The 15794-nt window shown below is 45.3% G+C and overlaps 1 protein-coding gene and 1 pseudogene across 1 annotated transcript; both read right to left on the bottom strand.

Moving 5' to 3' along the window:
• The window catches only part of LOC142189602 (uncharacterized), a 243420-nt pseudogene that overhangs the window by 49064 nt on the left and 178562 nt on the right, over positions 1–15794 (bottom strand).
• LOC142204100 (gastrula zinc finger protein XlCGF66.1-like) lies at positions 14603–15437 on the bottom strand. Its single transcript, XM_075275363.1, has 4 exons — positions 15296–15437; positions 14986–15165; positions 14784–14907; positions 14603–14700 (listed from the first exon to the last, which is right to left on the bottom strand). Exons 1-4 carry the CDS (start codon positions 15371–15373, stop codon positions 14603–14605), a joined length of 480 nt encoding a protein of 159 aa, XP_075131464.1. The 5' UTR covers positions 15374–15437.

Here is a 15794-nt window from a genome sequence, read left to right as displayed (position 1 = left end):
GTCATAATAGTAACGTCATCCAGGGGCGGGCACAGGGGTTAAGCACAGGGTCGTTGGTGCCCTTAAAGTGTACTGGCTCTGCTAGAATTGCAAGCCAGAGTGGCCGCCCCCTTTATTTATTGCTGTCTGGCCGGGGGCTGTATGTCAGACAGCTAGAGATCTCACAGTATTCGTGAATCCCAATAGTCTAGCACTTCACCTGACTCCTTCTGTCATTATTTTACTTCTGTGAGTTTAATAAAGCTGTGGCCATTTTGACCCCCAAAATAAAGTGTTTTGTGCATTTATTCCAAAGTCAATATTTACCGTAGTTTAGGTGGTTTTAGGAAGGGCAGGGACATCCCATATCCAAAAGTCAAGTCATTTCACACACTGGGACTGTGGGCCCTGCTCACAAGAGCTTACAATCTATGAGGTAGAGGGGGTGACACAAGAGGTAGCAGGGGCGGCATTGCTTATACAGAGGTCAGACAATGTTGTAATAGAGGTTACTGTCTTTCTGTTGGTATGTCTCTACCACGTGAACACATCTAACTCCTGCTACAATCAACTCTGCCACTTCAACCTCACTCCTGCTTCCAGCATAACTCTATTCCCGCTTGCTATTATCAATCTTTCTGTTAGTATGTCTATAACCACTTTGTAGCAATTATATTAGTTGTGATCCCTCTGTCTGTACACCCTGCTGTGCCCCCCTCCTCCCACTTCCTTGTCTTTGATTCGGGCTTGATTCTGTTTGCATATATCTGTAACACTCAGGAGGGCCAGCGCTGGTATCACGGGTAATATATCAGATGTGGCCGGCTTTCAGGGGGTCCCTGGGTCCCAAATGTGCACAAAATCTCCTTTTTGATGTCCCCGACTACCCACCCCCACGTGATATCTGACAATGACAACAGACAACCAGGTCTCGGGGGTAGCCGTTGCTCTTTTACTAGCAGGACAAAGTAATACAAATGTACATATGGAGTAATTCTTCACATACAATACAGCGATCTTTGTAGGCAGTGTCCAATTAGCAGGTGATGGAGCTTGAAGCGGGAATGCTTTGGATAGTTTAATTAGTAGTTGCTTGGGTAGTTAAACTTGTATATACTTGTAAAGATGGCCTGTATCCAGGGGGTTAGTCCTCAACAAACTGGGTACACGTATATAGAAGAGCAAATACAATTGTTGACAGTGGAGAACCCTCAAATTCTGCCAGACTAGCTATGGGCTTCTTAAATAAATAGATTTGTCCCAAAGACTTACTTGAATAGATAGATACGTGTAGAAGTCCCAGATGTATGGATAAAACAGGTCCGTAAACTTTAGTGCTTGTAGGCTTGGAGCTTAATAGGAAAGTGTTCTCTGAGGAGAATCTTGAGTACAGAGGAAAAGACATCTCTGTTTGGAGTGCCCTGAGACTTGGCTGCCATTTTCAGCTCCACATGTCCTCAGCTCCACACAAAAGACCCCGACAAAAGGTCCCCAACCCCCCTTGAGGGGGCTGTAACTTCTCTTCCTCCAGGCCAGTCAAGGGAGCTTGATTGGTCCTGAAGGTCACCTGATCCTACTGGACATTCCTTTACACTGTCAACTCAAATTACAATGGCAAGTATAGGCAAGTGTAGTTCACAAAACATCCACAAGATGGCACATTAATAGACCCCTATGTGTGCTGGCTCTGGTAAAATAGAAACACTGGTAAATATATAGAAGGAATGAAGGGGGAGGAATCTCTTTACCTTATATGCAAATGTTCATACCATCTCGGTCTGCAAGGACTATTAAAGGGAATGGGACGAGCAGTACCAGGACATTACATATCCACATCCCCATTCACACCTGATGGGCATCTTACAAACCTCCGGTTGTATAAAGTGCTTAGGTCATTTGTGCAATCCAGTGTGAAATCCACGTGTGAAATCTAAGTGTGGTTATCAGAATTAGGCCAGAATTGGAACAGAAGGGAACACAAACCAACTGCTACAAACTGATCACTTGTCTAACTGAAATGCTTCTCACTTTAATCACTGTTGTTCTCCCAATCCTTGTAAAAACCACTTTTCCACCCCAAACCAGCCTTGTCAGTAAAGAAATCCTCATCTTTCCCTCTCTCCTACCTCACCACATAACCTTCTCTGCACAGCTCCTCACAAACCTGCAGGCTTTCTGCCCCAGACACATACAACCCCCCCACACCCTCTCCTACCTACACCTGCTGTCCCTCTCCCTGCTACTCCTTACTTCTGGTGACATATCTCCTAATCCTGGACCTCCCCTGCAAATCTCCACTGTTGGTCTTTTCCCCACACCTGCTGTTAGCGCACAGAACCCCCGAAATCTCAAACCAATCTCACCTGCTCCTACCCCTCCCCCTGTCCTCTCTGGTGCACAATGGAATGCCCGCTCCGTACGCAATAAACTAGACTACATCCACGACATTTTCATTCTTAATGAATTTTCATTTCTCGGTCTCACAGAAACATGGCTGACACCCTCAGACACCGCCTCCCCCGCCGCCCTCTCTTATGGAGGTCTGCAATTCTCACATACTCCCCGCCCCAACAATGGTGGATTTGGAGGTGTAGGCGTCCTCATATTCACCCGCCTCTTCTCATATGCAACCTCTCTAACTCACCATCCATGCTCTCTGACCACAACCTGCTGACATTCTCTGCCCTCTCCAATAGACACCCCAACCTCTAAACTGACACGCCCCCGCAGGAACCTCAACCGCCTTGACACCTGAACCCTCCCAGGAAGACTTCCTCAGTTACAAAGAGGCAGTTCTCACATTTAAGAATGCACTCACCTCTGCAAAGCAGGTCTACTTCACCACACTCATATCTGCACTCTCTCGCAACCCCAAACAGCTATTCACCACCTTCAACTCCCCCCTCCACCCCCTCCGACATCATTTATCTCAGCTGACAACTTTGCCTCTTACTTCAAAACTAAAATTGACACCATCAGAGACAGTCTCACCCTAATCCCCCCCGACAACCCCTCCACCCAACAGCTCACTGCTCATCATCCTTGACCTGTTTCTCCGCCATCACTGATGAAAGACTCTCCTCCCTAATCTCCAAATCCCACCTCATCTCCTGCGTGCTTGACCTGCTCCAGTCACATCTCATCCCCAAACTCACTGAAGTCATTACTCCGGCCCTAACCCATCTCTTCAATCTATCCCTAACCAATGGATCCTTCCCCTCTGCCTTAAAACATGCCACAGTCACACCTATACTTAAGAAACTGTCCCTCGACCCATCCTCGCAAGCCAACTATCGTCTCACTGCTCCCGTACGCCTCAAAACTGCTTGAGCAACACGTCCACTCAGAACGTTCCTCCTATCTCTCATCCAACCTGCTCTTTGACAGACTACAGTCAGGCTTCAGACCCCGTCATTCCACTGAAACTGCCCTAACAAAAGTCACCAATGACCTTCTAACCTCCAAAGCCAAGTGCCATTACTCTGTCCTCAAATCTCCTCTGCCTTTGACACAGTTGACCACTCCCTCCTATTAGAAATTCTCTCATTCCTTGGTATCTCAGACCTGGCCCTTCTCATACCTCACCAACCACACATTCAGCGTCTCCCACTCGCACACCACCTCCTCACGTCACCCTCTCTCTGTAGGTGTCCCCCAAGGCTGCAACACTCAGGAGGGCCAGGGCTGGTATCACGGGTAATATATCAGATGTGGCCAGCTTTCAGGGGGTCCCTGGGTCCCAAATGTGCACAAAATCTCCTTTTTGATGTCCCCGACTACCCACCCCGACTCTGATATCTGACAATGACAACAGACAACCAGGTCTCGGGAGTAGCCGTTGCTCTTTTTACTAGCATGACGAGGTAATACAAATGTACATATGGAGTAATTCTTCACATACAATACAGCGATCTTTGTAGGCAGTGTCCAGTTAGCAGGTGATAGAGTTTGGAGCAAGAATGCTTTGGATAGATTAATTAGTAGTTGCTTGGGTAGTTAAACTTGTATATACTTGTAAAGATGGCCTGTATCCAGGGGGTTAGCCCTTAACAAACTGGGTACATGTATGTAGAAGAGGAAATACAGTTCAGCAGTAGGAGACCCTCGAATTCTGCCAGACTAGCTATGGGCTTCTTAAATATAGATTTGTCCGAAAGACTTACTTGAATAGAGAAATACGTGTGAGGTTCCCAGATTTATGGATAAGCAGGTCCGTCAACTTTTAGTGCTTGCAGGCTTGGAGCTTCAGAGGAAAACATTCTCTGAGGAGAATCTTGAGTACAGAGGAAAAGCCATCTCTGTTGGAAGTGCTCTCAGACTTGGCTGCCATTTTCAGCTCTCCATGTGCTGCTAGCTCCACATGTCCTGTCCAGATCTCTTCACACAAAGGACCAGACAAAAGGTCCCCAACCCCCCTAGAGGGGGCTGTAACTCCTCCTCCTCCAGGCCAGTCAAGGGAGCTTGATGGGTCCTGAAGGTCACCTGATCATAATGGACACTACTTCACAATGACATCTCAAATTACAATGGCAAAGTATAGGCAGGAGTAGTTCACAAAAACATCCACAAGATGGCGCATTAATAGACCCCTTGTGTGCTGGCTCCGGTAATATAGAAACATATAGAAGGAATGAAGAGGGAGGAATCGCTTTAGCTTATATGCAAATGTCCATACCATCTTGGTCTGCAAGGACTATTAAAGGGAATGAGACGAGCAGTACCGGGACATTACATACACCCCCACTAAGAAAAGAGCCGTCCTCGGCGACTAACTAGTGTGGAGGAACCTAGGGAGATGGAACGCACACAGGTAGTAGGGTTGGATACCTGAGAAACCAAAAACAGAGAATAATGGCAAACAACAATGTGACATGACTTATGTAAAAGAACAATACCCCGTGATTATATGCAAAACCAAAACATAGTAAACAGTAGAAACATAATGCCAATAGGTGGGTAGAGTCTCTTTCAGCAATAGGGCATTGTCCATGGAAAGGCTCAGGGTAGGCACTATGTGGCAAAATACAGTCCTCAGTAGTCCATAGGCTGTAGAGAAATATATAATGTAAAACAAAAACATAAAATGCTTGGGATTACCCAGGTACGGAGGCTTAAATGGTTGCTAACTAACTAATTAATAAGAACATAGGTATAAGAAAGAGGCAAAGTATATATACATGAAAGGATATGGTTGCTCAGTCTCTATAGCGAGCTGGCGGAGTTCCCTTGGTGCTTCGCTCTGATCGCCTCAGCACTTGGTCTTCTACTTGCGCCCCTAGAGGAGGCTGTAACTCCTCCTCCTCCAGGCCAGCCAAGGGAGCTTGATGGGTCCTGAAGGTCACCTGATCATAATGGACACTACTTCACAATGACAACTCAAATTACAATGGCAAAGTATAGGCAGGTGTAGTTCACAAAAACATCCACAAGATGGTGCATTAATAGACCCCTTTGTGTGCTGGCTCCGGTAATATAGAAACATATAGAAGGAATGAAGGGGGAGGAATCGCTTTACCTTATATGCAAATGTCCATACCATCTCGGTCTGCAAGGACTATTAAAGGGAATGAGACGAGCAGTACCGGGACATTACAAGGCTCCATCCTAGGACCCCTCCTGTTCTCCATCATGGTTTCCCGTACCATTGCTATGCCGATATTAAATGGAACGACACACTTGTAGAATGCGAGGAAACATAAATTTTATTCTGTAGAGCAGAGTAAAACGTTTTTCGGCATCACAGTGCCTTCATCAGACTCTTCAAATTGTATATCAGATTGAAAAAAGTATTCCTGGATGTGTACAGAATAGGTAACCCTCCGCTCAGGAAGCCCGCAGGGTCCGCTTAGAGATGTAATAATAGAAAAAATGGAACCTGGCACGCCAGAAATACAAAAGCCGACCGGCATGGAAAGAGACGCCTCTTTCCATGCCGGTCGGCTTTTGTATTTCTGGCGTGCCAGGTTCCATTTTTTCTATTATTACATCTCTAAGCGGACCCTGCGGGCTTCCTGAGCGGAGGGTTACCTATTCTGTACACATCCAGGAATACTTTTTTCAATCTGATATACAATTTGAAGAGTCTGATGAAGGCACTGTGATGCCGAAAAACGTTTTACTCTGCTCTACAGAATAAAATTTATGTTTCCTCGCATTCTACAAGTGTGTCGTTCCATTTAATACCATACATTGGGTTGGGACCCTACGACCACGAAGCTCCACTTTACTGGACCTTGCATCCCTTTACTACAATTGCTATGCCGATGACACCCAAATATACATCTCTGGACCAGACATTACCTCTCTGCTGGCCAGAGTTCCAGACTGTTTAGCAGCTGTAGCCTCCTTCCTCTCCTCCCGCTTTCTCAAACTCAACATGGAGAAAACGGAGTTCATCATCTTCAACCCACCCCGTATGGCCCCTCCACCTGACCCATCTATCAAAGTTAACAGAACCACAATTACCCCTGTCCCACGAGCCCGTTGCCTTGGGGTAACCCTGGACTCCGACCTATCCTTCAAGTCACACGTTCAAACCCTCAACACTTCCTGCCGCCTCCAACTCAAGAACATCCATCGAATCCGCTCCTTGCTCACCCCTGAACCCACTAAGATGCTCGTCCAGGCCCTCATAATCTCCCGCTTAGATTACTGCAACAACGTTCTGCATGGACTCCCAGCTAACACCCTCGCCCCCCTCCAGTCCACCTTAAACTGTGCTGCTCGCTTAATCCACCTCACCTCCCGATCTTCATCGGCTGCTCCCCTCTGCCAGTCCCTCCACTGGCTACCTATAGCCCAGCGAATTGAGTTCAAGCTACTAACGTTAACATTCAAAGTGATCCACAACCTGTCCTCTCCATATATCTCTGACCTCATCTCCCGCTACCTGCCCACACGTAACCTCAGATCCTCCAATGACCTCCTACTCCGCTCTGCCCTCATCTGCTCCTCACACAACCGTCTCCAAGATTTATCCCGTGCATCCCCCATACTCTGGAACTCCTTACCACGACACATAAGACTGACCCCCACAATCACAGGCTTCAAGAAGGCCCTGAAGACTCACCTATTCAGGAAGGCCTACAACCTCCAATAACACTATCACCGCACCCCCATCTGTACAGTCTCCCCCTCTCCTTCTGTCTCTACCCCCCTTCCCTCATAGATTGTAAGCCCTCGCGGGCAGGGCCCTATACCCCACCGTGCCAGTCGGTCATTGTTAGTATGATATCTACCTGTATATCCTGTGTACTGAATGTAACCCCCAAATGTAAAGCACCATGGAATTAATGGCGCTATATAAATAAACAATAATAATAATAATAATACACAAACATAAAACTTTATTAGCTGTAACCAGTCGTGCCTTTTAACACGTGGATGGAGCTTGGACATATAAAGTTAGCCTGAAATGGCATCATATCATGTAGGGTAATGTGGGAGCAGGGACAGAGGAGGGATAAAGGGGCTCTATCAGCAAAATCATGCTGATAGAGCCCCACATATGCGTGCATAGCCTTTAAAAAGGCTATTCAGGCACCGTAAAAGTTAAATTAAACTACCCCCCCGTTTTAAAATAATAACTTAAAAAAGAATGTTCTCTACTTACGGAACGTGCACCCTGGGCGGGCATTCAGGGTGCGCCGTCTTCTTCTTCCCCACCTCTTCTTCCTCTGACGTCTTCGGGTCCCGTCCTCCTCCGGCGCTTGCTTGCGGACACTGATAAAAAAAAATAGCCCGGGCGCATGCGCAGTAGCCGTAGTAGAAGCCGCGTGCTACTGCACATGCGCCCGGGCTATTTTTTTTTTTTATCAGTGTCCGCGAGCAAGCGCCGGAGGAGGACGGGACCCGAAGACGTCAGAGGAAGAAGAGGCGGGGAAGAAGATGAAGACACACCCTGAATGCCCGCCCAGGGTGCACAGGGTAAGTAGAGAACATTCTTTTTTAAGTTATTATTTTAAAACGGGGGGGTAGTTTAAATTAACTTTTACGGTGCCTGAATAGCCTTTTTAAAGGCTATGCACGTATATGTGGGGCTCTATCAGCATGATTTTGCTGATAGAGCCCCTTTAAATTTTCGGGATTCTAATTATAGTACGGAAGGGTTTACATTAAAAATTGTGATAGGCCTGTCTGATAAGATGCGTCTTTAGTTTGCGCTTGAAGTCGTAGAAATTGGGAGTTAATCTGATTGTCTGGGGTAGAGAATTCCAGAGAAGTGGTGCAGATCGGGAGAAGTCTTGTATACGAGCGTGGGAGGTTCTGATAATAGACGATGTGTTAGGTCATTGAGTGAGCGGAGAGCATGGGTTGGGCGGTAGACAGAGATGAGATGAGGGAGGAAATGTAGGGAGGTGCGGCATTATGGAGAGCCTTGTGGGGGAAGGGGATAACTTTATATTGTATTCTATAATGAATAGGCAGCCAATGTAGTGACTGGCACAGACCAGAGGCCTCGCTGTAGCGTCTAGCCTGATAGATGAGCCTGGCCGCTGCATTCAGAATAGATTGTAGAGGGGAGAGTTTAGTGAGAGGAAGAACGATTAGTAAGGAGTTACAGTAGTCAAGGCGGGAATGAATCAGAGAGACAATAAGTGTCTTTAGTGTATCTCTGGTAAGGAAAGGGCGTATTCTGGAGATGTTTTTGAGGTGAAGGTGACATGAGCGTGCGAGTGATTCAATATGGGGGGGGGAGGTGAAGGAAAGTTCTGCATCAAACATAATCCCGAGGCAGCGGGCCTGCTGCCTAGGAGTTATAGTAAGACCTGAGACTGCAATGGATATATCAGGGACAGATCTATTAGATGGGGGAAACAGTAGTAGTTCAGTCTTAGAGAGATTTAGTTTAAGATAGAGCAAAGACATGATATTAGAGACAGCAAAAAGACAGTCACTGGTTTTCTGTATGAGTGCAGGGGTGATGTCATGGGAAGATGTGTATAATTGGGTGACATCAGCATAAAGATGGTACCTGAAGCCAAATCTGGTGATGGTTTGTCCAATGGGGGCTGTGTAGAGAGAAATGATCAGGGTGCCTAGGACCTGGCCCTGAGGAACCCCAACAGCAAGGGAAAGAGGGGAAGAAACAGAGCCCGCAAATGATATACTGGAAGTGCGGTCTGAGAGATAAGAGGAGAACCAGGAGAGCGCAGTGTCCTTGAGGCGGACTGAGCGGAGCATAGTGAGGAGGAGATGATGGTCAACAGTGTCAAAAGCTGCTTAGAGATCCAGAAGAATAAGAAGAGAAAATTCACCATTAGATTTAGCTGTTAGGACATCATTGGAGACTTTTGTGAGAGCCGTTTCAGTAGAGTGCAGAGCGCGGAAACCAGATTGTAAGGGGTCAAGCAGAAAGTTAGCAGAGAGATAGCGGATTAAACAAGAATAGACCAGGCGTTCCAAGATTTTAGAGATTAAGAGGACGTTAGATACGGGTCAATAGTTAGCAGTACAGGACGGGTCCAGGGAGGGTTTTTTTCAAAAGCGAGTTATAACAGAAACTGAGGCTCCTTCATCAGTTCCTACCATCAAAAATGACACTGAGGAGTCCCTATCACCTTAACGTTATAGCTCAACTTTTCCGAGACTACTACCGAAATCTCTACAATCTTAGGGACCCCCACTAAGATTTACAACTGCAATAGATGCAAAACAGGATCGATGATTATGTGTGAATTCTCTGATGAGTAACAAGTTTTGATTTAAACATAAAAGGTTTCCCACATTCTAGGCACGAATAAGGCTTCTCCCCAGTGTGAGTTCTCTCATGTTTAATAAGACTGAATTTGCGAGTAAAACATTTCCCACACTCTGGGCATGAAAATGGCTTCTCTCCTGTGTGAATTGTTTGGTGTTCAACAAGAAATGATTTGCGAGTAAAACATTTCCCACAATCTGGGCATGAAAATAGATTCTCTCCTGTGTGAATTCTTTGATGTTCAACAAGAGATGATTTACAAGTAAAACATTTCCCACATTCTGGGCATGAATTTGGCTTCTCCTCTGTGTGAGTTCTTTGATGTTCAACAAAGTGTGATTTGTAAGTAAAACATTTCCTACATTTTGGGCACGAATAAGGCTTCTCCCCTGTGTGAATTGTTTGATGTTCAACAAGAAATGATTTGCGAGTAAAACATTTCCCACACTCTGGGCATGAAAACAGATTCTCTCCTGTGTGAATTTTTTGGTGTTCAACAAGAGATGATTTGTGAGTAAAACATTTCCCACATTCTAGGCATGAAAATAGATCCTCTCCTGTGTGAATTCTTTGATGTTCAATAAGAGATGATTTACAAGTAAAACGTTTCCCACATTCTGGGCATGAATATGGCTTCTCCCCTGTGTGAGTTTTTTGATGTTCAACTAGAGTTGATTTGCGAGTAAAACATTTCCAACATTCTGGGCACGGATAAGGCTTCTCTCCTGTGTGAATTCTTTCATGTTCAACAAGAGATGATTTACAAGTAGAACATTTCCCACATTCTGGACATGAATATGGCTTCTCCCCTGTGTGAGTTCTTTGATGTTTAACAAGATGGAATTTTTGAGCAAAAGATTTCCCACATTCTGGGCATGAATAAGGCTTTTCCCCTGTGTGAGTTGTTTGATGCTGAACAAGATTTGATTTGCTAGTAAAACATTTCCCACATTCTGGGCACGAATAAGGCTTCTCTCCTGTGTGAGTTCTTTTATGTTTAACAAGATTTGATTTGCAAGTAAAACATTTCCCACATTTTGAGCATGAAAATGGCTTCTCTCCTGTGTGAATTCTCTTGTGTCTAACGAAAATTGATAAGTGAGTAAAAAATTTCCCACATTCTAGGCACGAATATGGATTCTCTCCTGTGTGAATTCTCTGATGTACAACGTTCCTTCTGCATCTTTCATTTTGCTTAACAGACTGTGATGAATTAGGGGACAGATCTTTGTCCTGAAGGGCTGAGGGTATATCTGGGGTAATGACATGTTCTTCATATGGCTCTTGTGCGATACCATGATCCTCTGCTTTATAATCTGTAGATATCAGATGTTCCTCTGAGCTCCTGGTACAGTCATCTGCCAGAAGAAAACTGATGTTACTATTATTGAATAACATAACCTTATAAGTATATTCCCCACTGAGCTGCCGCTGCCTGAGACGCTTCAGACCATGTGAAGAAGTGACGTCAGTGGCACAGGCAGCAAACGATGGCAGCGCGGCCTACTTCATTAGTATTCACTGTGCTGAGACGGAGGTCAGTGATAGTGAATAGTAATGAAGCGGGGCAGGAGACGCCACCACTGCTCTAGGTCACTGTAGAGGTGAACACAATCCATGGCAGCTTTTATATGGCCACTTATGTGGAATAATACTGTAGGATGCCATAAATCTTACTGTATTACACCCCATACACACAATAGAATCCAAACCACATCTGCTGGATTTCCCAGCCTGAACTCACCGCGGATCTGCTGTCCCATACAGTATGTAGTAGGGTCTGTGGAGTCACAAGGAAGCAGGGACTCCTAGCGTCATAGATCACTAAGATACGGGGAGTCCTGGTGTGTGGACAGAGTTCAGGCTGGGAAATGTGACTGATGTACAGACCAGATTTTCTAGTCCGGATTCCATAGTGTGATTGGGGTCTAAGGTGAGGTTTACACAGTGACATTTGTAGAAGCTGCTTCAGGAATTCAGAAGAAGAATTTTTCCGCTTTACCAAATCAGCCCCCGAATCTCCATCAGATTCCTTACTGGCCAGGCCGGATTTTCCACCTCCCATTTATTTCCATAGAGCTCTGAAGTGGAATCTGCCTGAAGATCGAGCAGGAGGATTATTTTTCCGCTACCTGAAATAATCTGCTATACAGTCCCTGACAAAAGTTTTGTCGCTTATCCATGTTGTGGAATCAAAAGCTTATAACCTGACTTTAAATTCATCTACTGGTTTTAGAAATGACTCCTATGAAAGCTGAAACCCTCCCAAATGTGTTTTGTATTAAGAAAATTAATTGGCTTCACTGGCGAAATATTGATCATTTAATGAACACAGAATGGTCAGATTTTGGCAAGACAAAAGTTGTCGCCTTGTCATATAACGCCCCCAATCCTAGTCTACAGCCTCCCCGGTGCTCACTAATTGATCGGTTAATTAGTGGGTGTGTATAAAAATAACTCCAGCACCCCAGACCTTCACTTGAACTGCAACTTCACCTGTGACAACAAGCCAAAAATCAACCCTGCGACCAAAGCCTTGATTATCACGAGGCTGAAGACCAGATCCACTGCAGAGGTGGCTGCACCTTTAATGTGTCTCAGCGTCAAGTACAAAGAATTAAAAAAAGATTTGACCAGACTGGAGATGTTTCTGACAAGCCCAGGTCCGGCAGACCCCGCAAGACAACTGCTCAGGAGGAACGTTTGTTGGTTAGAAAATCAAAAGCCAGGCCCAATTCCACTGCAGCAGAGCTCCAACAGGCCTGGTCACCTCAAGTCCCTGTGTCACCTAGAACAGTTTGTAGGATTCTGTCTCGGAATGGCCTCCATTGTGGAATCAGTTCCCAGAAGCCATCACTGAACAAAAGGCAATGAAAGGCCCACAGCCTGCTAAACAGATGGACGCTGGAAAAGTGGCAGAAGGTGGATTACCCCACAGCCGCCGCAAATACTGCAGGAGATCTACTGGAGCCCGTATGGATCCAAGATACAACCAGAAAACAGTTAAGTTTGGTGGTGTAAAGGTCATGGTCTAGGGTTACATTCAGTATGGGGGTGTGCAAAACATTTGCAAGGTGGAAGGCAATATCAATAGCCTAAAATATCAAGAAGTATTGGCTTCCTCTTACATTCCCAATCATCAGGATGGCGCTCCATCTCATACATCCATCTCTACATTAAAGTTCCAAAAGGCAAAGAAGATGAAGGTGCTCCAGGACTGGCCAGCCCAGTCACCAGACATGAACACCATTGAGCATGTTTGGGGTAGGATGAAAGAGGAAGCTTGGCAGACAAAACCAAAGAATCTTGATGACCCCTGGGACACATGTAAGACGGCATTCTTCCCTATTCCTGATGACTTCATCATTACATTGTATGAATCATTGTCGAAACGCATGGATGCCGTCCTTCTAGCTCATGGAAGTCACACAAAATATTAAATCTGGCTCTAATAGCTCCACAACTTCATTCACCAATGTTAGGAAACATATCTTTGTATCTGAACTGAATTATTGGTTTGATTTTCACATTACTTTATGTGGGCGACAAAACCTTTGTCTTGCCAAAATCTGACTATTAAATGATCAATATTTCAGCGGTGAAGCCAATTTATTTTCTTAACAGAAAAACACATTTGAGAGGTGTCAGGGTCGGGGGTTGCTAGGTGCGGTGCCATAGACACACAAGTCCAGTATCTTTAGTCCAAAACAAAGGTAGAGTCTATTTTCACTCAAATAAGGTAGTAACAAAAGGAAACAATACAAAAATAAATCCCTGCCCGGCTCTAACTGAACATAGAATAGGTGACCTCACCTAGAATAGCAGACTCAGTAGTAAATTGCAACAACCAGGACAGCTCCAACAGTCTGACCTTCCTCCTGGCTCTCCAGCCAAGCTCTGTCCAAAGTCTTGCTGCTGGAGCTGACCTTTTAAACCTCACTGATGAGGACAATTCACAGCAGCTGAAACGCTGAAGAAACATCCACAATGTGTGGACTGGAGGGGGTTGGAATGACAGGTCCCACTAACAACCTACCTGCCATTCCTAAAAATCCAGCCCAATAGAGAGAACTTGAAATAACGCTCAGCAGACAAAAGTTATCTGCTGAGAACCAGTCTTTCTGGAGTTTTCCATCTCAACCACCTGAGTAGTCTGGGTGAGATGTACACCCCCTCCATTACCTGACCAGCCGTCGGCTTACAGAAGGTTTCAGCTTTCATATGAGTCATTTCTAAAACCAATGGATGAATTTAAAGTCAGTTTATAAGCTTTTGATTCCACAACATGAATAAGCGACAGAACTTTTGTCAGGGACTGTATAATTCTGGTAAATTCTTTCCCTTCACGAGGACTGACAGCCGGTGAGGAAGAAATTTGCCTCGTTCACATCGATGTCAAGTCCATATTCCTGCTGTCCGTTCTATTCTATACTACATTTATTACCCCCTATAGCGGTATCACATTTATATTCAGGTATTATTAGTATTTTACCTGAATCGGGGAACAACAAATAGTCTAAACAATGTCAGAATAGAATCAGTGACCCTTCTGTGCTTTATATAGTGGTGACTCCTCACCTGGGCGGGTCCCTGTAGGAATGTCCTCCTCACACTCCTCATCACCACTCACATAGGGCTCTTCCTTTATTCTCATAGATATAGCATTCATGTCACTCACATCTTTATCCTGATGGAAAATCTGTGAAACAAATAATGTAAAAGTCACCGGACAAATGGGGAAGTCACAGAGAATGTTCTAGATCATTAATCCGCATGAAGATGAAAGATGTCCTGACAGTAGCTGCAGGTCTGTGAGAAGCCGGAGAAACATATTAGATGGCGGCTCAATGACACCGCCCATGTATATAACCATATAATACTGCTGGATACAACAAGACTGACCACAAGGACTTCACAGCCCGTCTACACATCATAGGGAATATCTCCATCTACCTGATCATCATCCTGTGGAAGAAGAGGACTGGGACATCTCTCCGGTGTTGTCCTCTTACTGGATCTACCTGTAGGAAACACAGACAGGGACTGAATTCATTCTGTACATACAAATAATGGAAGTCCATGTGTATATAGCCATGTCTATTACCTGCTGATGTGAGGGGCTGGTGGTCCTCCATCATCACCTCCTTGTACAGATCCTTGTGTCCTTCTAAATACTCCCACTCCTCCATGGAGAAATAGACAGCGACATCCTGACACCTTATAGGAACCTGACAACACAATGATACAGTCATCACCCCGACCCCTCCAGTTACTGTATAATGTCCCAGCATTCCCAGCACTGTCACCTCTCCAGTCAGCAGCTCCAGCATCTTGTTGGTGAGTTCTAGGATCTTCTGTCCATTGATCTCCTCCTGTATCAGGGGGTGAGGTGGAGGCCCCAGGATTGGGCTCAGGGTTCCTCCATATCCTTCATACACAAGAGTCTGACAGCGCCCACTAGAGGTCTTCTTCACTACTGTGTAATCCTGGTTATGGGGAGACACATTAATAAATCTCACTACATACATGTCCAGAGTCCATCACCTCTCCAGTCATATCATCTGTTATTACTATAGATAAGAATGATGTCATGATGACATCATCAGAATCTCTCACCTCTCCAGTAAGCTGGTAGATGATCTCTAGGGTGAGATTTAATAGACTTTCCGCCATCTTGTTCCTGTCTCTTTCCATCCTTGATGGATCAATCAGGAATATTCTCTTATATAGAAGATACTGAGAGGATTCTATATTGTAGGAACCTGAATGGAGAGAATATGAGACAATGTAATCCCTACACGGAATCCCATGGAATAAATAGAAGAGTTGAGTCCCATTATTATCACCACCTCCTACTTCTGACGTCGGCAGCGTGTAGCTCAGGAAGGAAGTGACTTGTTGTGGGCCGGCTTGGTGGGTATATAAGGTGTGTGATAGGCTGAACAGAATCTCATTGGGAGTTTTTGACCAGCCTCAAGCGTACTGGCTGAGGGGTGTTCAGTGCTGCCCGGGGTGTTACAACACAAATTGGATCTGGAAGAAGCAAAACCTGATGCCGAACAGCCCAGGAGGCTCCAGCAGCTCTAGTAGAATGAGCCGTGCTACCCACTAAGGA

Source organism: Leptodactylus fuscus, chromosome 1 (assembly GCF_031893055.1).
Source record: "Leptodactylus fuscus isolate aLepFus1 chromosome 1, aLepFus1.hap2, whole genome shotgun sequence".
NCBI lineage: Eukaryota > Metazoa > Chordata > Amphibia > Anura > Leptodactylidae > Leptodactylus > Leptodactylus fuscus.
This window is presented reverse-complemented; position numbering and strand designations above follow the sequence as displayed.

Coding starts and splice junctions, on each gene's coding strand:
- LOC142204100 (XM_075275363.1), bottom strand. CDS start 15,373: ATGGAAAGAGACAGGAACAAGATGGCGGAAAGTCTATTAAATCTCACC. Junction 15,166..15,295: donor TCTACCAGCTTACTGGAGAG/GTGAGAGATTCT, acceptor CCCCATAACCAG/GATTACACAGTAGTGAAGAA. Junction 14,701..14,783: donor CCAGCCCCTCACATCAGCAG/GTAATAGACATG, acceptor TGTTTCCTACAG/GTAGATCCAGTAAGAGGACA.